The sequence below is a fragment of the Anolis carolinensis genome, unplaced genomic scaffold, assembly GCF_035594765.1.
Source record: "Anolis carolinensis isolate JA03-04 unplaced genomic scaffold, rAnoCar3.1.pri scaffold_7, whole genome shotgun sequence".
In the NCBI taxonomy this organism is placed as follows: domain Eukaryota; kingdom Metazoa; phylum Chordata; class Lepidosauria; order Squamata; family Dactyloidae; genus Anolis; species Anolis carolinensis.
The window spans coordinates 40,403,341-40,427,621 of NW_026943818.1; the positions used below are offsets into that span (position 1 = coordinate 40,403,341).

At 41.4% G+C, this 24,281-nt stretch overlaps 2 protein-coding genes and 1 pseudogene across 5 annotated transcripts; 2 read left to right on the top strand and 1 right to left on the bottom strand.

The window, feature by feature from the left end:
• The first annotated feature begins 169 nt into the window (after positions 1-169).
• Positions 170-3,560, top strand: LOC134293229 (zinc finger protein 418-like). Its single transcript, XM_062960221.1, has one exon. The coding sequence runs from the start codon at positions 170-172 to the stop codon at positions 1,481-1,483; it is 1,314 nt and encodes a 437-aa protein (XP_062816291.1). The 3' UTR covers positions 1,484-3,560.
• LOC134293227 (zinc finger protein 420-like) lies at positions 2,258-10,309 on the bottom strand. Of its 4 annotated transcripts, none has more exons than XM_062960211.1 (2): positions 10,240-10,309; positions 2,258-6,339 (listed from the first exon to the last, which is right to left on the bottom strand). In XM_062960211.1, exon 2 carries the CDS (start codon positions 6,210-6,212, stop codon positions 4,761-4,763), a length of 1,452 nt encoding a protein of 483 aa, XP_062816281.1. In that variant the 5' UTR covers positions 6,213-6,339; positions 10,240-10,309; the 3' UTR covers positions 2,258-4,760. The 4 variants fall into 4 exon arrangements, with proteins under 4 accessions (XP_062816281.1, XP_062816282.1, XP_062816283.1 ...); XM_062960212.1 differs by having other exon boundaries at positions 10,225-10,305; XM_062960213.1 differs by lacking the exon at positions 10,240-10,309 and adding an exon at positions 9,233-10,216.
• LOC134293280 (oocyte zinc finger protein XlCOF6-like) lies at positions 7,599-24,069 on the top strand (annotated as a pseudogene).
• Positions 24,070-24,281: the final 212 nt, after the last annotated feature.

Sequence of the window (24,281 nt, forward strand, 5' to 3'; positions counted from 1 at the left end):
GTACAACAAGACAACCCTTCACATAAGTCTTAACATAAAACTGTTGTAGTCTCTACATTGGTTACAATCTTATCCAATCAAATAAATGCCCGGAGTGTGGACAGAGCTTCACTCACAGTGGAAATCTAAATAGACATCAAAGGACTCACACTGGGGAGAAACCCTATCAATGCCTGGAGTGTGGACAGGACTTCACTCAAGAGTGGAAGTCTACATTCACATCAAAGGACTCACACTGGAGAGAAACCCTATATATGCCTGGAATGTGGACAGGACTTCACTCACAGTGGAAGTCTACGTTCACATCAAAGGACTCACACCGGGGAGAAACCCTATGAATGCCTGGAGTGTGGAAAGAGATTCACTGCGAGTAGAACTCTACGTACATATTAAAGGACTCACACTGGGGACAAACCCTATATATGCCTGGAGTGTGGAAAGAGCTTCATTGAAAGTGCACATCTACATTCACATCAAAGGACTCACACTGGGGAGAAATCCTATCAATGCCTGGAGTGTGGACAGGACTTCACTCAAGAGTGGAAGTCTACGTTCACATCAAAGAATTCACACTGGGGAGAAACTCTATATATGCGTGGAGTGTGGACAGAGCTTCAGTCAGAGCGGAAGTCTACGTTCACATCAAAGGACTCACACTGGGGAGAAACCCTATATATGCCTGGAATGTGGACAGGACTTCACTCACAGTGGAAGTCTACGTTCACATCAAAGGACTCACACCGGGGAGAAACCTTATGAATGCCTGGAGTGTGGAAAGAGATTCACTGCGAGTAGAACTCTACGTTCACATCAAAGGACTCACACCGGGGAGAAACCCTATAAATGCCTGGAGTGTGGACAGGACTTCACTCACAGTGGAAGTCTACGTTCACATCAAAGGACTCACACTGGGGAGAAACCCTATGAATGCCTGGAGTGTGGAAAGAGCTTCATTGAGAGTGCACATCTACGTTCACATCGAAGGACTCACACTGGAGAGAAACCCTATGAATGCCTGGAGTGTGGAAAGAGCTTCATTGAGAGTGCACATCTACGTTCACATCAAAGGACTCACACTGGGGAGAAACCCTATGAATGCCTGGAGTGTGGAAAGAGCTTCATTGAGAGTGCACATCTACGTTCACATCGAAGGACTCACACTGGAGAGAAACCCTATGAATGCCTGGAGTGTGGAAAGAGCTTCATTGAGAGTGCACATCTACGTTCACATCAAAGGACTCACACTGGAGAAAAACCCTATAAATGCCTGGAGTGTGGACAGAGCTTCACTCACAGTGGAAATTTAAATAGACATCAAAGGACTCACACTGGGGAGAAACCCCATAAATGCCTGGAGTGTGGACAGGACTTCACTCACAGTGGATGTCTACGTTCACATCAAAGGACTCACACTGGGGAGAAACCCTATGAATGCCTGGAGTGTGGAAAGAGATTCACTGCGAGAACTCTACGTTCACATTAAAGGACTCACACTGGGGAAAAACCCTATAAATGCCTGGAGTGTGGACAGAGCTTCAGTCAGAGTGGACATCTACGTTCACATCAAAGGACTCACACTGAGGAGAAACCTATAAATCCCTACACAGCTTTGGTCCAGGCTACTTGAGACACTGTGTCCTATCACACAGACTTTAAGGTCTAGCAAGGAGACTCTCATCTCCACTCAGCGCAGGAAATACCTAGTTAAAAATCACCTGAGAAGGCACTTTTTGGGGGATGGAGCTTGGGGCGGGGTATAGAGGTTCGGCCTGGTCAGGCACTTGGGGAGAGGCTCCGCCCCCTCCTCTAGCCACACCCCCTGTGTCCTGGCAGGGATAGAAGCTCAGCCCTGCCTCAGTGCTCGTAACTCCGCCCATCCCAGTCCTGGCCGCCCATTGGTGGCCCCGCCCACTTCCCCTCCCAGCCCTGCATCTTGGACTCAGGGAGAAGCAGCCCCGCCCTCTTGAGCAGGAGCCACGCCCACCCCTCTAAGCCACGCCCCCTTTCCAGGGGGCACTGAGTAATATTTTTTCTGGAAAAAAAATAAGTTTGGGAACCACTGATTTAGATGGTCAGATATTCCTGGAGATGAGGGAGGGGTGGCCTCATCCATGACAAAATCTCAGGATGAAAGAGAAGGCAAGGCCTCCCCCCAAACAGATCCTCTATGTTGTGGGAGGGGCTGCAGACCATGTGATCGGATCTGGGTGTCCGTTCTTGGAAGTTCTCGGATACAAAGGAGGCTCACACAGGCAAATCCTTGGAAACACTTTATTGATCCTTCTTACCAAGTTGGAAAAAGAAGCTAGTTCTGACCAAATCCCGCCAAAACACGACTATATCAAAACCACCATTCCCAGACAGAGGTAGCAACAAATCGTGGTTCCCTCCCAGACCAGATGGCCCTTATCAGTAAGGCCATTCCTTTACTCCCATTCCAATTAACTGGAGCCCCCAGTGGTGCAGTGGGTTGAAGCCCTGCGACGTGAAGGTTGGGTTGCTGACCTGAAGGCTGCCAGGTTCAAATCCCACCCGGGGAGAGCGCGGATGAGCTCCCTCTTTCAGCTCCAGCTCCATGCGGGGACAGGAGAGAAGCCTCCCACAAGGATGGTAAAACATCCTGGGCAACGTCCTAGCAGACGGCCAATTCTCTCACGCCAGAAGCGACTTGCAGTTTCTTAAGTTGCTCCTGACAGGAAAAAAAAATCCAATTAACTGGCATGGTGTGAATGGTTCAGCTGGTTGGCAATAGCTGAGACGGGCATATCCTGACACTGGGACTATTCAGGACTCAGACTACATTTTAGAAACAGTAGAAACAGGTGTATGCTTTCAGACGCCAGTAGACAGAGACTCCTTTGGACTTTGAGACTAAACAGAGACTCTATTAGACTCTCAGACCAGAGAAATGCTTTGTGAATATTTATACAAATACTTTTACAAATATTTTCACGGACATTTTTCTGCCACTATGTATACCATTTTTGTGAATATTTATAGTAAAAGATCTTTTCTAAATGGGACCATTCATAAAATCCCAAAGCAATGACTTTTTCTGATAAATAGGTGTAATGAAGTGTGAATTTTTTGGTTTGCAGATGTCATGTTTGGTTGTGTTTTAAAAGGGTCAATATTTCAGTTATGGCATCTCTGCACTCATGAGTTGGTTGCCATGGAGAAGTGGGCGGAGCCAACTGCCGTTTTGGTGGTGAAGTGCAGGTTTGAAAAACAACAGTTAGTCTGTGCCCTGATGAGGTACAGCGAAGACTGATCCTCAGTTGAAGGGATCCGGGAGACTCAATTGCTTAATTTTGAGTCAGTTTAAAATAAGTTTGGTGACTTATTTTAAGGTAGTCTGTCTCCTGATGAGGAACAGATAATCTGTGATTGTAATTCACAGGGTGACTGCAGTTTAGAGCAGTAGAGAAAGAAGTGACATTTTAAGGAATTTGAAACACCTCATTCTAGCTTTGCAACTGTTAACTAAAGTGCCTCTAAAGAGAAAGTTACTGTAACCATTAAGCTCTGTGCCTGAATAAACGTGTTATTGTTTTTTCAAACATCTCAGTCTCTGACACATATATTACCATCAAGAGTACATAAGAAGAGAAAGAAAAACAAAATTTAAAAAGGTCTCCTCTCTGAGTAGCTAGTGTCTACATCTTCCCATAGTGGTGGCAAGCGTTGATAATCCCCTTTACATCTGGTGGCCGCATTATAAACATCTTTAATAATTGGTGACAGCGTTTAAATAAAAACATCTTTATAATTTGGTTATAATATAATATATATATTAGGCATGTCCGATCAATGAAAAAAATGTTTCAATTCTCGTTTCTAAAGTAGGGGGCGCTGGCGCTTCAATATAGAAAGTATTTCCGATTTTTTTCACCCAAAAATTTCGGATATTTCCGAAAATTCGTAATGATTCTAAATGTTTCTAAAATGGCAGACGCGCATGCGCAATCGCTACACACCAGGCTTGTATGGCAATCTTCCATGTGGACGCAGAGGACGTAGCCCCCACCTTTGCGTCCATCGTGGAAGCTTCTGATTGGCCGGGGAGCAGCAGCCATGGGAGGCTGCACCAAGCTCCCATTCAAGGTAGGTTGCAAAAACAATTTTTAAAAAATATTTTTAAAAATATATTTTTAAAAATTTTATGGGGGGAAAAAATTAACGAAACATTAAGAGACAATTAGAGAATGGTCCAACAATGGTTCGAATTACATTGCTGGTTGCGCTGTGAGACAATGTCTCGGAATGCGTATCAAAAAGCGAGAACAATCCGAAATAATTCCGATATACGATTCAAATCGATTTTTTGGACATGTCTAATGTGTAGTTTTGTTGTTTTGTCCTAGGCCGAAATTTCATTACCCTTTTATATATATAGATGTAATGTGGATAATTCCCATGGAGTAAACAACAATCCGAAATAATTCCGATATACGATTCAAAATGATTTTTTGGACATGTCTAATATATATAATTAAATAAAAACCCAACATCTCCGCAATAGGGTTATAATAGGTAATATTATATACACTGAAAATCTTATATGGGGTTGGTTTAACCTCCAGTTTGAAGGTTAAATTGAATTACAATCTTGTGAAAGGGTGAATGTCCAAAAAGTGTATCATCAACATGAAAAGTTTGAAAACTTCTTAGAAAGTCTCTTTGGGACCAAGTCTCAATGTTCTCAACTGTGTCTATGCAGATGTGAATTCTCAGAGAAGCTCTTTCTACACTGCATGTGTTTATACGGTTTCTCCCCAGTGAGTCCTTTGATGTGAATATAGAGTTGAGCTACGAGTGAAGCTTTGTCCACACTCCAGGCATTTATAGGGTTTCTCCCCAGTGTGAATCCTTTTATGTTTTTGTAGATTTCCATTCTCAGTGAAGCTCTGTCCACACTCCAGGCATTGATAGGGTTTCTCCCCAGTGTGAATCCTTTCATGTTTATGTAGATGTCCACTCTGAGCGAAGCTCTGTCCACACTCCAGGCATTTATAAGGTCTCTCCCCAGTGTGAATCCTTTCATGTTTTTGTAGATGTCCACTCTGAGTGAAGCTCTGTCCACACTCCAGGCATTTATAGGGTTTCTCCCCAGTGTGAGTCCTTTGATGTGAACGTAGACTTGAACTCTGAGCGAAGCTCTGTCCACACTCCAGACATTTATAAGGTTTCTCCCCAGTGTGAATTCTGTTATGTTTTTGTAGACTTCCATTCTCAGTGAAGCTCTGTCCACACTCCAGGCATTTATAGAGTTCCTCCCCAGTGTGAATCGTTTTATGTTTTTGTAGACTTCCACTCAGAGCAAAGCTCTCTCCACACTCCAGGCATTGATAGGGTTTCTCCCCAGTGTGAATCCTTTTATGTTTCTGTAGACTTCCACTCTGAGTGAAGCTCTGTCCACACTCCAGGCATATATAGGGTTTCTCCCCGGTGTGAGTACTTTGATGTGTACGTAGATTTCCACTCTGAGTGAAGCTCTGTCCACACACCAGGCATTTATAGGGTTTCTCCCCGGTGTGAATCCTTTTATGTGAATATAGACTTGAACTCTGAGTGAAGCTCTGTCCACACTCCATACATTTATAAGGTTTCTCCCCAGTGTGAGTCCTCTGATGTGCACGTAGACTTCCACTCTCACTGAAGATCTGTCCACACTCCAGGCATTTATAGGGTTCCTCCCCAGTGTGAGTCCTTTGATGTAAAAGCAGATTTGAAACCAGAGCGAAGCTCTTTCCACACTCCAGGCATGTATAAAGTTTCTCCCCAGTGTGAATCCTTTGATGTGAATGTACACTTCCACTCTGAGAGAAACTCTGTCCACACTCCAGGAATTCATAGGGTTTCTCCCCAGTGTGAGTCCTTTCATGTTTTTGTAGACTCCCACTCTGAGTGAAGCTCGGTCCACACTCCAGGAATTCATAGGGTTTCTCCCCAGTGTGAGTCCTTTCATGTTTTTGTAGACTCCCACTCTGAGTGAAGCTCGGTCCACACTCCAGGAATTCATAGGGTTTCTCCCCAGTGTGAGTCCTTTCATGTTTTTGTAGACTCCCACTCTGAGTGAAGCTCGGTCCACACTCCAGGAATTCATAGGGTTTCTCCCCAGTGTGAGTCCTTTCATGTTTTTGTAGATGTCCACTCTCAGTGAAGCTCTTTCCAAATTCCTGACATTTGGATGTTTCCTCCTTCATGTCCATAGTGATATGGGTCTTCTATTTTCCCGTCTTATGTAGGAAAAAATTCACCTTGAGAGGATTTATTCTTTGTATATTATTGTCGGTCTTCTTACTACACCCAAGAGTGGCTCCATACAGTCCTCAATTCCTGGTCAAAAAAGAAGCGAAAGATCAAGTGTTGGAGGCAATCTATATATATAAAAGGGTCACGGAATCTCGGCACCGGACAGAACAACTAAACTAAACACCCCACAACCTTGAAAATCGACAACACAACCCATCATCCACGCCTCTACGTTCATACAACAAAAAGAACAAAGAAAAATTCAGTCCTAGCCACAGCAACGCATGGCCGGGCAGAGCTAGTCTATATATATAAATGAGTGATGGCATCACGGCGACCCAAAAAACAACAAAACTACAGGCCCCCCAACCTCGAAATTTGACAACACAACCCATCATCCATGCCTCTAGGTTGATACAACAAAAAGAAAAGAAAAATAAAGTCTTACTTAGAGGGAGAGCAATAATTGTTTTTATCCAATTGCTGCCACTTAGAAGGCTAAGCTCCGCCCACTTGGTCTCCTAGCAACCCACTCAGCCCAGTGTTAATAAAAGAATAAAAAATAAAATAAATACAAATAATACAATAAAAATAATTAAAAACACTAAAAAATTAATACAATAAAATACTATAACAAAATAACTAAAAATAATACAACAAAATAATAAAATATAATAAATAAAAAAGATAAGTTACAATAAAATTAATTAAAAAAATACAAATAACGTCAAATAAAAATTCCACAACAACTTTTAACCAATACCACCACCACTTTGCCACAGCAACGCGTGGCTGGGCACAGCTAGTAGATATATAAAGTGAATCTCACATATAAGAATGGGTTCAAGAGAAATTCTAAGTGCCAGGAAAAGACAGTGTGTGTGTGTGTGTGTGTGTGTGTGTGTGGCCTGGCTCACGGCCAAGTTCCCCAAGCTGGAGGGAGACTGGGGGGCTAGATTTGAGCAACTCGACATTAAGTCTAAGCTACGTAGACTCCTCTGCGAGGAGAAGATGGGGTGATGGCGACAGGGGACAGGGAAAAAGCAGAACTGCTCAATGCCTTCTTTGCCTCGGTCTTCTCACAAAAAGAAAGCCATCTTCAACCTCAGCAACATGGAATGGACGAAGGATTGGGGGAAATCCAACCCCAAATAGGGAAACAAGTTGAGGGATCCACTGGGTGAGGGGAACAACAGCCTGGCAAACAAGGACCAAGTACCGAGAGCACAATAATCCCAAATAAACAGCTTGGGGGGAGGTCACAGGGGCTTACATGTCTTTACACTAATGCACAGAGCATGGGAAATAAGCAAGATGAGCTCCAACTCTTAGCACAGCACCACATGTATGATATCATAGGCATCACTGAAACCTGGTGGGATGACTCCCATCACTGGAATGTAGCCATTGAGGGCTATGACCTTGAGTCTACACTGCCATTTAATCCAGTTCAAATCAGATAATCTGTATTTTATAGGCAGTGGGGAAGAGGCCCAAGTGAGGCCTAACTCTGCCTGTCCCCTGGGGTGAGTGGGTGGCTAGGAGACCAAGTGTGCGGAGCTTAGCAATCTAACTGGCAGCAATTGGATAAAAACAATTCTTCCTCTCCCTCTAATTAGGACTTTATTTTTCTTTTCTTTTTGTTGTATGAACGTAGAGGCATGGATGAGGGGTTGTGCTGCCAAGTTTAGTGTTTCTGGGATGTGTAGTTTTGTTGTTTTGTCCTAGGCCGAAATTTCATTACCCTTTTATATACAGTATATAGATATTGAACTATACCACTATACTGTAATATTATATGTAATATATAGCATATAATTAATATTATTGTATGGCATTATTATTAGTATTATATTGTATACCATAATATTATTATCAATATTATATGTACAGTAGAGTCTCACTTATCCAACATAAATGGGCCGGCAGAAGCTTGGATAAGCGAATATCTTGGATAATAAGGAGGGATTAAGGAAAAGCCTATTAAACATCAAATTAGGTTATGATTTTACAAATTAAGCACCAAAACATCATGTTATACAAAACATTTGACAGAAAAAAGCAGTTCAATACGCAGGAATGCTATGTAGTAATTACTGTATTTACGAATTTAGCACCAAAATAACACGATATATTGAAAACATTGACTACAAAAATGGCTTGGATAATCCAGAGGCTTGGATAAGCGAGGCTTGGATTAGTGAGACTCTACTGTCATTATTGTATTTACGAATTTAGCACCAAAATATCACGATACATTGAAAACATTGACTACAAAAATGCGTTGGATAATCCAGAGGCTTGGATAAGCGAGGCTTGGATAAGTGAGACTCTACTGTATAGATATTGAACTATACCATTATACTGTAATATTATATGTAATATATAGCATATAATTAATGTTATTATATGGTATTATTATTAGTATTATATTGTATAACATAATATTATTATCAATATTATATGTACATATACAATATATTATATTATTTAAAATGATCTAAAATATTATATTATAAAACTGAGGGCGGGGGCCAGGTAAATGACCTTGGCCTTAGTTTGGGGACCCCTGCTCTAGGGGATAAAAGCCTCGTGACTTGAAGGTTGGGCTGCTGACCTGAAGGCTGCCAGGTTCGAATCCCAACCGGGGAGAGCGCGGATGAGCTCCCTCTCTCAGCTCCAGCTCCACGCGGGGACAGGAGAGAAGCCTCCCACAAGGATGGTCAAAACATCAAAACATCCGGGCAACGTCCCCTGGGTGAACGTCCTTGCAGACGGCCAATTCTCTCACTCCAGAAGCAACTCAAGTTGCTCCTGACACCGAAAAACAATTATTACTATTAGGATACAGTGTTATCCCCCTCACAGAGTTTCTGGACACCTCATTGTTGGCCTCTGCTCCAATGACTCCATCTTAAGTCAACCCCTGGTGACGTAGTGGGTTAAAGCCTCGTGACTTGAAGGTTGGGCTGCTGACCTGAAGGCTGCCAGGTTCGAATCCCAACTGGGGAGAGCGCGGATGAGCTCCCTCTGTCAGCTCCAGCTTCCCATGCATGCAGGGACAGGAGAGAAGCCTCCCACAAGGAAGGTCAAAACATCAAAACATCCGGGCAACGTCCCCTGGGTGAACGTCCTTGCAGACGGCCAATTCTCTCACTCCAGAAGCAACTCAAGTTGCTCCTGACACCGAAAAACAATTATTACTATTAGGATACAGTGTTATCCCCCTCACAGAGTTTCTGGACACCTCATTGTTGGCCTCTGCTCCAATGACTCCATCTTAAGTCAACCCCTGGTGACGTAGTGGGTTAAAGCCTCGTGACTTGAAGGTTGGGCTGCTGACCTGAAGGCTGCCAGGTTCGAATCCCAACTGGGGAGAGCGCGGATGAGCTCCCTCTGTCAGCTCCAGCTTCCCATGCATGCAGGGACAGGAGAGAAGCCTCCCACAAGGAAGGTCAAAACATCAAAACATCCGGGCAACGTCCCCTGGGTGAACGTCCTTGCAGACGGCCAATTCTCTCACTCCAGAAGCAACTCAAGTTGCTCCTGACACCGAAAAACAATTATTACTATTAGGATACAGTGTTATCCCCCTCACAGAGTTTCTGGACACCTCATTGTTGGCCTCTGCTCCAATGACTCCATCTTAAGTCAACCCCTGGTGACGTAGTGGGTTAAAGCCTCGTGACTTGAAGGTTGGGCTGCTGACCTGAAGGCTGCCAGGTTCGAATCCCAACTGGGGAGAGCGCGGATGAGCTCCCTCTGTCAGCTCCAGCTTCCCATGCATGCAGGGACAGGAGAGAAGCCTCCCACAAGGAAGGTCAAAACATCAAAACATCCGGGCAACGTCCCCTGGGTGAACGTCCTTGCAGACGGCCTATTCTCTCACTCCAGAAGCAACTCCGAAAAAATAAATAAGTCTGATTCTCTGATCCTCCCCAATTCCCTTCTTCCCCGAGGAGGCCTCACCTGAGGGAGACTCACCTGAGGGAGCCTGGCAAGCAAGGAAGGAAGGAAGCCCCGCCTCTTCCGGATACGAGCGCTCTGCCGGAAGTGCCGCTCCTTCCCTCCCTCCTTCCTTCCCTCTCTCTATCGTCTCTGGCGGACTACGGGAGCCGAGGAGGCCCCTCCGCGCGCCTGCGCGGCCTTCCTTGCCAGGCTCCCTCAGGTGAGGCCTCCTCGGGGAAGAAGGCCGGGCCTATCCCACCCGGAGCGCTCTTTGCCCTGCCTTCCGGGCCTCACCGCCAGGACTTCGGCCTGAAGCCCAGCCTTCCTTGCCAGGCTCCCTCAGGTGAGGCCTCCTCGGGGAAGAAAGAGCCAGGCAGGCCGGGCCTATCCCACCTCACCGCCAGGACTTCGGCCTGAAGCCCAGCCTGACCCACAACAACAACAACAACAACAACAATAAGGTAAAGCTTTTCCCCTGACGTTAAGTCCAGTCATGTCTGACTCTGAGGGTCGGTGCTCATCTCCATTTCTAAACCCAAGAGCCGGCGTTGTCCGTAGACTCCTCCAAGGTCATGTGGCCACTGGCATTAATATGATATGCATATACAATATATTATATTATTAGTATAGGTAAAGGTCAAGGTTTCCCCTGACGTTAAGTCTGGGGGTCGGAGCTCATCTCCATTTCTAAGCCCAAGAGCCGGCGTTGCCCGCAGACACCTCCAAGGTCATGTGGCCACTGGCATTAATATTATATGCATATACAATATATTATATTATTAGTATAGGTAAAGGTCAAGGTTTCCCCTGACGTTAAGTCTGGGGGTCGGGGCTCATCTCCATTTCTAAGCCCAAGAGCCGGCGTTGCCCGCAGACACCTCCAAGGTCATGTGGCCACTGGCATTAATATGATATGCATATACAATATATTATATTATTAGTATAGGTAAAGGTCAAGGTTTCCCCTGACGTTAAGTCTGGGGGTCGGAGCTCATCTCCATTTCTAAGCCCAAGAGCCGGCGTTGCCCGCAGACACCTCCAAGGTCATGTGGCCACTGGCATTAATATTATATGCATATACAATATATTATATTATTAGTATAGGTAAAGGTCAAGGTTTCCCCTGACGTTAAGTCTGGGGGTCGGGGCTCATCTCCATTTCTAAGCCCAAGAGCCGGCGTTGTCCGTAGACTCCTCCAAGGTCATGTGGCCACTGGCATTAATATTATATGCATATACAATTTATTATATTATTAGTATAGGTAAAGGTCAAGGTTTCCCCTGACGTTAAGTCTGGGGGTCGGGGCTCATCTCCATTTCTAAGCCCAAGAGCCGGCGTTGCCCATAGACACCCCCATGGTCATGTGGCCATAGGCATGACTGCATGGAGCGCCAATGTTACCTTCCCGCCGGAGCGGTACCTATTGATCTACTCACACTCTGGGGGTTGGTGCTCATCTCCATTTCTAAGCCCAAGAGCCGGCTTTGTCCATAGACACCCCCAAGGTCATGTGGCCACTGGCATGATATAATATAATATACAATAATAAATAATAATGCTATGCTAATAATATACAAAAGTCAAGGTTTCCCCTGACGTTAAGCCCAGTCGTGTCAGACTCTGGGGGTTGGGGCTCATCTCCACTTCTAAGCCCAAGAGCCGGCGTTGTCCGTAGACTCCTCCAAGGTCATGTGGCCACTGGCATTAATATGATATGCATATACAATATATTATATTATTAGTATAGGTAAAGGTCAAGGTTTCCCCTGACGTTACGTCCAGTCATGTCTGACTCTGGGACTCTGGTGCTCATCTCCATTTCTAAGCCCAAGAGCCGGCGTTGCCCGTAGACACCCCCAAGGTCATGTGGCCACTGGCATGATATAATATACAATAATAAATAATAATGCTATGCTAATAATATACAAAGGTCAAGGTTTCCCCTGACGTTAAGTCTGGGGGTCGGTGCTCATCTCCATTTCTAAGCCCAAGAGCCGGCGCTGTCCGTAGACACCTCCAAGGTCATGTGGCCGGCATTAATATTACTGTAGAGTCTCACTTATCCAAGCTAAACGGGCCGGCAGAAGCTTGGATAAGCGAATATCTTGGATAATAAGGATTAAGGAAAAGCCTCTTAAGCATCAAATAATAAATGCAATAATAATAATAATAAGATTAGAGTGAAATAAAAAATGTATTAATAATAATAATAATAATAATAATAATAATAATAATAATAGAGTAAAATAAATGTAATAATACCAATAATAATAGAGGAAAATAATAAATGTACCATATACAGTAGAGTCTCACTTATCCAAGCTAAACGGGCCGGCAGAAGCCTGGATAAGCGAATATCTTGGATAATAAGGATTAAGGAAAAGCCTCTTAAGCATCAAATAATAAATGCAATAATAATAATAATAAGATCAGAGTGAAATAAAAAAATGTATTAATAATAATAATAATAATAATAGAGTAAAATAAATGTAATAATACCAATAATAATAGAGAAAAATAATAAATGTAAGGATTAAGGAAAAGCCTATTAAACATCAAATAATAAATGCAATAATAATAATAAGATCAGAGTGAAATTAAAAAATGTATTAATAATAATAAAGAGTAAAATAAATGTAATAGTAGCAACAATAATAGAGAAAAATAATAAATGTACCATATACAGTAGAGTCACTTATCCAAGCTAAACGGGCCGGCAGAAGCTTGGATAAGCAAATATCTTGGATAATAAGGAGGGATTAAGGAAAAGCCTATTAAGCATCAAATAATAAATGCAATAGTAATAATAAGATCAGAGTGAAATAATAAATGTATTAATAATAATAATAGAGTAAAATAAATGTAATAGTAGCAACAATAATAGAGAAAAATAATAAATGTACCATATACAGTAGAGTCTCACTTATCCAAGCTAAACGGGCCGGCAGAAGCTTGGATAAGCGAATATCTTGGATAATAAGGAGGGATTAAGGAAAAGCCTATTAAGCATCAAATAATAAATGCAATAATAATAATAAGATCAGAGTGAAATAATAAATGTATTAATAATAATAATAGAGTAAAATAAATGTAATAGTAGCAACAGTAATAGAGAAAAATAATAAATGTAATATTTATAAATAAAATGTAAAAATGATGTCTATTAAGCATCAAATAATAAATGCAATAGTAATAATAAGATCAGAGTGATATAAAAAATGTATTAATAATAATAGAGTAAATTAAATGTAATAGTAGCAACAATAATAGAGAAAAATAATAAATGTAATAATACCAATAATAATAGAGGGAAATAATAAATGTAATAATACCAATAATAATAGAGGAAAATAATAAATGTAATACAATAGAGACTCACTAATACAAGCCTCGCTTATCCAAGCCTCTGGATTATCCAAGCCATTTTTGTAGTCAATGTTTTCAATACGTGATATTTTGGTGCTAAATTCATAAATACAGTAATTACTACATAACATTACTGCGTATTGAACTATTTTTTCTGCCAAATTTGTTGTATAACATGATGTTTTGGTGCTTCATTTGTAAAACCATAACCTAATTTGGTGTTTAATAGGCTTCTCCTTAATCTCTCCTTATTATCCAACATATTTGCTTATCCAACGTTCTGCCAGCCTGTTTATGTTGGATAAGTGAGACTCTACTGTAATTTACCTGGCCCCCGCCCTCAGTTTTATAATATAATATTTTATATCCGTTTTAATAATATAATATATTGTATATACATATAATATTTATAATAATATTATGCTATGCAATATAATACTAATAATAGCATATAATAATATTAATTATATGTTATATATTACGTATTATATAATAGTATAGTGGTATAGTTCAATATAGTAATATATGTATTTATTTATTATTTATTTGCTACATGTATATGCCGCCCTTCTCACCCCGAAGGGGACTTAGAGTGGCTTACAAATTAAATTTACATACAATATTATATTATTAGCATAGTACAATACTGGTAATAAATTACTATATTGTACAGTATCAATATATTGTAATATTATTAGTAATATTACATGTAAAATATAATATGTAATTAATATTATTATATTGTATTATTAGTATTATATCGTATTACAATATGTAATGCTAATATTGTGCTATGCTAATAATATAATATATTGTATGTACATACAACTGCTCTGAGTCCCCTTCAGGGTGAGAAGGGTGGGATATAAATGGAGTAAATAAATGCAGTAAATAAGTAATTAATTTTAGACTTAGGCTCAGCCAAAGTCTGACATGACTTGAAGGCACACAACAACAACAACAACAACAACAATCCTAATTAACTTGACTATCTCATTGGCCAGTAGCAGGCCCACACTTCCCATTGAAATCCTGATAGGTTTATGTTGGTTAAAATTGTTTTCATTTTTAAATATTGTATTGTTCTTTCGTTGTTGTTGTTGTTGCACTACAAATAAGACATGTGCAATATGCATAGGAATTTGTTTGTATTTTTTTTTCAAATGATAATTCGGCCCCTCAACAGTCTGAAGGATAGTGGACCGGCCCTCGGATTAAAAAGTTTGAGGACTCCTGCAGTAGAGTCTCACTTAACCAAGCTAAATGGGCCGGCAGAAGCTTGAATAAGCGAATATCTTGGATAATAAGGATTAAGGAAAAGCCTATTAAGCATCAAATAATAAATGCAATAGTAATAATAAGATCAGAGTGAAATAAAAAATGTATTAATAATAATAATAGAGTAAAATAAATGTAATAGTAGCAACAATAATAGAGGAAAATAATAAATGTAATAATACCAATAATAATAGAGCAAAATAATAAATGTACCATATACAGTATATGCATATACAATATATTATATTATTAGTATAGGTAAAGGTCAAGGTTTCCCCTGACGTTAAGTCTGGGGGTTGGGGCTCATCTCCATTTCTAAGCCCAAGAGCCGGCCTTGTCCATAGACACCTCCAAGGTCATGTGGCCGGCATGATATAATATACAATAATAAATAATAATGCTATGCTAATAATATACAAAGGTCAAGGTTTCCCCTGATGTTAAGTCCAGTCGTGTCTGACTCTGGGGGTCGGTGCTCATCTCCATTTCTAAGCCCAAGAGCCGGCGTTGTCCATAGACACCTCCAAGGTCATGTGGCCACTGGCATTAATATTATATGCATATACAATATATTATATTATTAGTATAGGTAAAGGTCAAGGTTTCCCCTGACGTTAAGCCCAGTCATGTCTGACTCTGGGACTCTGGTGCTCATCTCCATTTCTAAGCTGAAGAGCCGGCGTTGCCCGTAGACACCCCCAAGGTCATGTGGCCACAGGCATGATATAATATAATAAACAATAATAAATAATAATGCTATGCTAATAATATACAAAGGTAAAGGTTTCCCCTGACGTTAAGTCCAGTCGTGTCTGACTCTGTGGGTCGGTGCTCATCTCCATTTCTAAGCCCAAGAGCCGGCGTTGTCCGTAGACACCCCCAAGGTCATGTGGCCAGTGGCATTAATATTATATGCATATACAATATATTATATTATTAGTATAGGTAAAGGTCAAGGTTTCCCCTGACGTTAAGTCCAGTCATGTCTGACTCTGGGGGTCAGTGCTCATCTCCATTTCTAAACCCAAGAGCCGGCATTGTCCGTAGACACCTCCAGGTCATGTGGCCACTGGCATTAATATTATATGCATATACAATATATTATATTATTAGTATAGGTAAAGGTCAAGGTTTCCCCTGACGTTAAGTCCAGTCATGTCTGACTCTGGGGGTCAGTGCTCATCTCCATTTCTAAGCCCAAGAGCCGGCATTGTCCATAGACACCTCCAAGGTCACGTGGCCACTGGCATGATATAATATAATATACAATAATAAATAATAATGCTATGCTAATAATATACAAAGGTCAAGGTTTCCCCTGACGTTAAGCCCAGTCGTGTCTGACTCTGGAGGTCGGTGCTCATCTCCATTTCTAAACCCAAGAGCCGGCGTTGTCCGTAGACACCTCCAAGGTCATGTGGCCACTGGCATTAATATGATATGCATATATGAAATGCCACATAACACCAGTGCTGCAGCATCTGCATTGGCTTCCCACTGATTACCGTGGTCTATATAAGATGCTAGTCCTGACTTTTAAAACTCTTTACGGCCAGGGCCCATCGTATCTTAGGGACCGTCTCTCCTTCTCCCATCATCGGAGGTCGCAACGACCATCCCAACGAGACTTACTCTATGTACCGGGTCCTGGAGAAGTGCACTTGGAGAGGACCAGGCGCAGAGCGTTTTCTGTTTAGTGTTTCTGGGATGTGTAGTTTTGTTGTTTTGTCCTAGGCTGAAATTTCATTACCCTTTTATATATATAGACTAGCTGTGCCCAGCCACGCGTTGCTGTGGCGAAGTCTGGTGGTCTGGGAAATAAAAGTATTGAGTAATTGGTGGTAGTTAAGGTAAAGGGTAAAGGTTTTACCTTACATTAAGTCCATTATAAATGGGTTCTATAGCTGTGTGGAAGGGCCTTGTGTCTACACTGCCATATAATCCAGTTAAAATCAGACAATCTGTATTTTATAGGCAGTGTGGAAGAGGCCGAAGTGAGGCCTAACTCTGCCTATCCCCTGGGCTGAATGGGTTGCTAGGAGACCAAGTGGGCGGAGCTTAGCCTTCTAACTGGCAGCAATTGGATAAAAACAATTTTTCCTCTCCCTCTAATTAGGACTTTATTTTTGTTTTCTTTTTGTTGTATGAACATAGAGGTATGGATGACGGGTTGTGCTGCCAAGTTTAGTGTTTCTGGGATGTGTAGTTTTATTGTTTTGTCCTAGGCCGAAATTTCATTACCCTTATATATATATATATACTAGCTGTGCCCGGCCATGCGTTGCTGTGGCGTTGTCTGGTGGTGTTGGTGAGAAATTGTTGAGGTAGTGGTGGTATTGAATGTCTGTTGTATGGTTGTCTATATGTTTAGTATTCACACTGAAGTGGATTATATGGCAGTGTGGAGTCAAGATAATCCAGTGCAAAGCAAATAATATAAGATTGTAAATGGGTTATATAGCTGTGTGGAAAGGCCTTGAGTCTACACTGCCATATAATCCAGTTCAAATCCTAAGTGAGGCCTAACTGTGCCTGTCCCCTGGGATGAGTAGGTTGCTAGGAGACCAAGTGGGCGGAGCTTAGCCTTCAAACTGGCAGCAATTGGATAAAAACTATTATTCCTTTCCCTCTAATTAGGACTTTATTTTTCTTTTCTTTTTGTTGTATCAACCTAGAGTCGTGAATGATGGGTTGTGTTGTCAAATTTCGAGGTTGGGGGGCCTGTAGTTTTGTTGTTTTGTCCGCTGCCCTGATGCCATCACTCATTTATATATATAGATTGGCCCCAACACTTGATCTTTTGCTTCTTTTTTGACCAGGGAATTGAGGACTGTACGGAGCAGGAAGAAGACCAATAATATACAAAGAATAAATCCTCTGAAGGTGATGATCTTGCTGAAGTTTTGACCTCACTCACACATAGGAAAATAGAAGAGTCAAGTATCTGTATTGCAATTCAACACCTATTTCACTGTTGACATGACAGAGAAACCTTATAAATGTGTGGAGTGTGGACAGAGCTTCAGTCGGAATGGACATCTACGTACACATCAAAGGATTCACACTGGGGAGAAACCCTACAAATGCCCGGAGTGTGGACAGAGCTTCAGTGAGAGTGGAAGTCTACGTAGACATCAGAGGACTCACACCGGGGAGAAACCCTATAAATGCCTAGAGTGTGGACAGAGCTTCACTCAGAGTGAAAGTCTACAAAATCATACAAGGATTCACACTGGGGAAAAACCCTACACATGCCTGGAGTGTGGACAGAGCTTCACTGAGAGTGGAAGTCTACGTAAACATAAACGGACTCACACTGGGGAGAAACCCTATCAATGTCTGGAGTGTGGGTGGAGCTTCCGTGAGAGTGGAAATCTACGTACACATCAGAGGACTCACACCGGGGAGAAACCCTATAAATGCCTGGAGTGTGGACAGAGCTTCACTCAGAGCGGAAGTCTACGCTCACATCAAAGGATTCACACTGGGGAGAAACCCTACAAATGCCTGGAGTGCGGAATTAGCTTTACTTCTAGTGCAAGTCTACGCTCACATCAGTGGATTCACACTGGGGAGAAACCCTATACATGCCTGGAGTGTGGACAGAGCTTCACTCAGAATGGACATCTACGTACACATCAAAGGACTCACACCGGGGAGAAACCCTATACATGCCTGGAGTGTGGACAGAGCTTCACTCAGAATGGAAGTCTACAAAAACATAAAAGGATTCACTCTGGGGAGAAACCCTATCAATGCCTGGAGTGCGGAATTAGCTTTATTTGTAGTGCAAGTCTACGCTCACATCAATGGATTCACACCGGGGAGAAACCCTATACATGCCTGGAGTGTGGACAGAGCTTCACTCAGAATGGAAGTCTACAGAAACATCAAAGGATTCACACTGTGGAGAAACCCTATTAATGCCTGGAGTGCGGAATTAGCTTTACTTGTAGTGCAAGTCTACGCTCACATCAAAGGATTCACACTGGGGAGAAACCCTATACATGCCTGGAGTGTGGACAGAGCTTCACTCAGAATGGAAGTCTACGCTCACATCAAAGGATTCACACTGGGGAGAAACCCTATTAAAGCCTGGAGTGCGGAATTAGCTTTACTTGTAGTGCAAGTCTACGCTCACATCAAAGGATTCACACTGGGGAGAAACCCTATACATGCCTGGAGTGTGGACAGAGCTTCACTCAGAATGGAAGTCTACGCTCACATCAAAGGATTCACACTGGGGAGAAACCCTATTAATGCCTGGAGTGCGGAATTAGCTTTACTTGTAGTGCAAGTCTACGCTCACATCAAAGGATTCACACTGGGGAGAAACCCTATACATGCCTGGAGTGTGGACAGAGCTTCACTCAGAGCGGAAGTCTACGCTCACATCAATGGATTCACACTGGGGAGAAACCCTATAAATGCCTGGAGTGTGGACAGAGCTTCACTCAGAATGGAAGTCTACAAAAACTTCAAAGGATTCACTCTGGGGAGAAACCCTATCAATGCCTGGAGTGTGGACAGAGCTGCAGTGCGAGTTCCCATCTACACAGGCATCATCGAATTCACACAGGTATCAGAGAATAGTCATCATTGTCACCATGTACAAAAGCAACTAGATTATGAAGAACTGCAAATTCGCCAAAATGTACAAACCGAGAACAATACGGGCACATGTCAATTGTAAGATTAATTGGAAAAGTGATATCTAAAGTAGAAGTGTGATGATTATATATTTTACTAGCTGTGCCCGGCCACGCGTTGCTGTGGCAAAGTGGTGGTGGTATTTGTTAAAAATTGTTGTGTAATTTTTATTTGACGTTATTTGTATTTTTTAATTAATTTTATTGTAAGTTATCTTTTTATCTATATATATAAAAGAGTGATGGCATCATGGCGACCAACAAAACAACCAAACTACAAGCCCCCAACCTCGAAATTTGACAACACAACCCGTCATCCATGGCTCTAGGTTGATACAACAAAAAGAAAAGAAAAATAAAGTCCTACTTAGAGGGAGAGAAATAATTGTTTTTATCCAATTGCTGCCAGTTAGAAGGCTGAGTTCCGCCCACTTGGTCTCCAAGCAACCCACTCAGCCCAGGGGACAGGCAAAGTTAGGCCTCACTTAGTCCTCTTCCACACTGCCTATAAAATACAGACACCGCCAGACAATGCCACAGCAACGCGTGGCTGGGCACAGCTAGTTTATTATATTTTATTATTTTCTTGTATAATTTTTAGTTATTTTTTGTTATTATGGTATTTTATTGTATTAATTTTTTAGTGTTTTTAATTATTTGTTAGTGTCTTTTATTATTTTTATTGGGTTGCTAGGAGACCAAGTTGGAGGAGCTTAGCCTTCTAACTGGCAGCAATTGGATAAAAGCAATTATTCCTCTCTCTCTAATTAGGACTTTATTTTTCTTTTCTTTTTGTTGTATCAACCTAGAGGCGTGGATGATGGGTTGTGTCATCAAATTTCGAGGTTGGGGGGCCTGTAGTTTTGTTGTTTTGTGGGTCGCCGTGATGCCATCACTCTTTTATATATATAGATTATATTATCTAAAGAGAGTAAAATAATAAGGGATAAAAACAACAGAATGGAGCTTTTAGAAATGTACCCATGTCCATTTGTTTGTATGTTGGTTTGTTTGTTTGGTTTGCGTGTCTATGTAGGTATCTTTTTCATTCATGTGTTTGTTTCTGATTTAGTTTTGTATTCTACTAGCTGTGCCCGGCCACACGTTGCTGTGGCAAAGTCTGGTGGTCTGGGAAATAAAGTCTTGAGGAATTGGTGGTAGTTAAGGTCAAGGGTCAAGGTTTTCTCCTGACATTAAGTCCAGTTGTGTCCGACTTCACACTGAAGTGGATTATCTGGCAGTATGGAGTCAAGATAATCCAGTTCAAAGCAGATAATATAAGATTGTAAATGGGTTCTATAGCTGTGTGGAAGGGCCTTGAGTCTACACTGCCATATAATCCAGTTAAAATCAGATAATCTGTATTTTATAGGCAGTGTGGAAGAGGCCTAAGTGAGGCCTAACTCTGCTTGTCCTCTGGGCTGAGTGGGTTGCTTAGGAGACCAAGTGGGCGGAGCTTAGCCTTTTAACTTTTTTATTAGTTCTTGTTTTTTATTGGCTAATGTTTTATTTTTTTATTTTTTTTATTTTTTATTGTGCAAGTTGTTGTCTATTGCTGTGTTTTATACTGCTACTGTTTTTATTCAGGCTTGGCCCCATGTAAGCCGCCCTGAGTCCCCTCCTGGGGAGATAGAGGCGGGGTATAAAAATAAAGTTATTATTATTAAAGTTATTAACTGGCAACAATTGGATAAAAACAATTATTCTACTCCCTCTAATTAGGACTTTCTTCTTTTTCTTTTTGTTGTATGAACGTAGAGGCATGGATGAGGGGTTGTGCTGCCAAGTTTAGTGTTTCTGGGATGTGTAGTTTTGTTGTTTTGTCCTAGGCCGAAATTTCATTACTCTTTTATATCGTAGTTAGAGGTGTAGATCAAGCATTAAATAGAATTTCTGCCTTTTTTTATATTGTTGCTTTTTATCTCTTCTGTCTTTTTGCAAAAAAAAGGGGGTGGATTTCTAAGGGCCCAAACTCCTGAAACTGGAAAGATGGATAGACCTGGTTTGAGCCCAAAATGGGGTTTAATGCCTCATCGGGAGTTCCTTTGGGCATCATTTCCTGATGTTCGTGGCTTTGGATTCCATTGCCTTGCTTCAGACATTATTACGTATTCCTTTTCTGTTTTATACAACATATACTCACTGCTTTGATCACTGTGGAGAGGTTGTTGTTTTTATTAATTATTAATTAATTAGATAATTAATTATTATATTATCTATTACCGCTGCCACCATACTTTTGATGGTAATATATGTGACAGAAGCTGAGATGTTTGAAATAATAATAATAATAATAAAACTTTATTTATACCCCGCCACCATCTCCCCAACGGGGACTCGGGGCGGCTTACATGGGGCCATGCCCAGGACAATACAATATAGCAAAATATAAAAACAACATATCATAATACAATTACAATACAAAAAAATAATCATGTACATGAAAGAACAATAACACGTTTATTCAGGCACAGCTTAGTGGTTACAGTAACTTTCTCTTTAGAGGCACTTTAGTTAACAGTTGCAAAGCTAGAATGAGGTGTTTCAAATTCCTTAAAATATCACTTCTTTCTCTACCGCTTTTAAACTGCAGTCACCCTGTGAATTACAATCACAGATTATCTGTTCCTTATCAGGAGACAGATTACCTTAAAATAAGTCACCAAACTTATTTTAAACTGACTCAAAATTAAGCAATTGAGTCTCCCTGATCTCTTCAACTGAGGCTCAGTCTTCCCTGTACCTCATCAGGGCACAGACTAACTGCTTCTTTTTTAAACCTGCACTTCTCCACCAAAACGGCAGCTGGCTCCGCCCACTTCTCCATGGCAACCATAACTGAAATATTGACCCTTTTAAAACACAATTAAACATAGCATCTGTAAACCAAAAAAAAAATCACACTTCATTACAATCACCATCTATTCCTTTTCTTGTTATCTCAATAAATCTTGACTTGATTCTTTTTTTATGTGTTTTTGGTTTTCATTGCAACACACCTTAATTCGGCATTTCTATACAGTTTGCCCTCCACATTTGCAGGCTTAGTATGTCTAATGGCCATCTAGTGGGTCCGTACTATGCAAATGGCCATCACAACGTGTGTAGCAAAGAATTTATATCTTGGCTTATCCAAAATTGACCAATGCCTGAGGGTCTTCCTCACCTTCCACACCTACTTGGCACAAGTGAGACCAATGACCTAACTTGTTTACTCTGAGCTTTCTTCTCTCCTTGGAACTTCCTGGAGAAAGGCACCAGCTCACAGGGAGAGGCAAAGCCACATAGGCAAATGTTTACTATTTTCTGGCTTAATAGCATTCTATAAATACTGTACAGAATACCAGAACCTTCTCTTTAGCCCATTTATATAGGGGCTCTCACATACCAGAGGGTAATTGAGGTTTTGTGGCTGGCCCGTCCAAGACACACGCTAGTAGATTCCAACAGGTTTTATTGTACAGAATACCAGAACCTTCTCTTTAGCCCATTTATATAGGGGCTCTCACATACCAGAGGGTAATTGAGGTTTTGTGGCTGGCCCGTCCAAGACACACGCTGGTAGATTCCAACAGGTTTTATTGTACAGAATACCAGAACCTTCTCTTTAGCCCATTTATATAGGGGCTCTCACATACCAGAGGGTAATTGAGGTTTTGTGGCTGGCCCGTCCAAGACACACTCTGGTAGATTCCAACAGGTTTTATTGTACAGAATACCAGAACCTTCTCTTTAGCCCATTTATATAGGGGCCCTCACATACCAGAGGGTAATTGAGGTCTTATGGCTGGCCCGTCCAAGACACACGCTGGTAGATTCCAACAGGTTTTATTGTATAGAATACCAGAACCTTCTCTTTAGCCCATTTATATAGGGGCTCTCACATACCAGAGGGTAATTGAGGTCTTATGGCTGGCCCATCCAAGACACACGCTGGTAGATTCCAACAGGTTTTATTGTACAGAATACCAGAACCTTCTCTTTGGCCCATTTATATAGGGGCTCTCACATACCAGAGGGTAATTGAGGTTTTATGGCTGGCCCGTTTTATGGCTGGCATCTGTTCTTTGTCAGCTGACCGGAGATGTCAAAGATTGGAGATCATGACAGCACTGCAACGGAAGGGAGATCAAACGAGGAAAATTCAAGAGAAATGGTCGATAGATTCGGAATGGATAAAGAGAGGTGAAGCCAATGTAAATATTGTACAGAGATGGGGAAAGTTGAGCTCATGGATGGAGTTAAAGTTCTAATGGAAACTGTGGTATGGGGAGGGGCGGGGAAAAGAGTGAATAGAATGAGGATATGTTAGATAAGTGGGTAGATAATATGGATTGGAAGAGGGTGGAGAAATGTGGTAATAGATAAACGATGTTTATGTATTAGACATGTCCAAAAAATCGTTTTGAATCGTATATCGGAATTATTTCGGATTGTTCTCGCTTTTTGATACACATTCCGAGACATTGTCTCATAGCGCAACCAGCAATGTATTTCGAACCATTGTTGGCCCATTCTCTAATTGTCTCTTAATGTTTCGTTATTTTTTTTCCCCAAAATTTTTTTTTTAAATATATTTTTAAAAATATTTTAAAAATTATTTTGTTTCTGCAACCTACCTTGAATGGGAGCTTATTTGCAAATTTGATGAGGATAGCTCAAGAAATGAGGGCAGGAGAGCCCTGTAAAAGCCCCCCCCCCACCGGTTCCTTTTTTTCCCTTTTTTTTTTTTTTTGACGATTGCGCATGTGCGTCCGCCATTTTAGAAACATTTAGAATCATTA

Excerpts from the sequence above, each read along its gene's own strand:
- LOC134293229 (XM_062960221.1), top strand. The coding sequence starts at position 170 with ATGCCTGGAGTGTGGACAGGACTTCACTCAAGAGTGGAAGTCTACATT.
- LOC134293227 (XM_062960211.1), bottom strand. The coding sequence starts at position 6,212 with ATGGACATGAAGGAGGAAACATCCAAATGTCAGGAATTTGGAAAGAGC.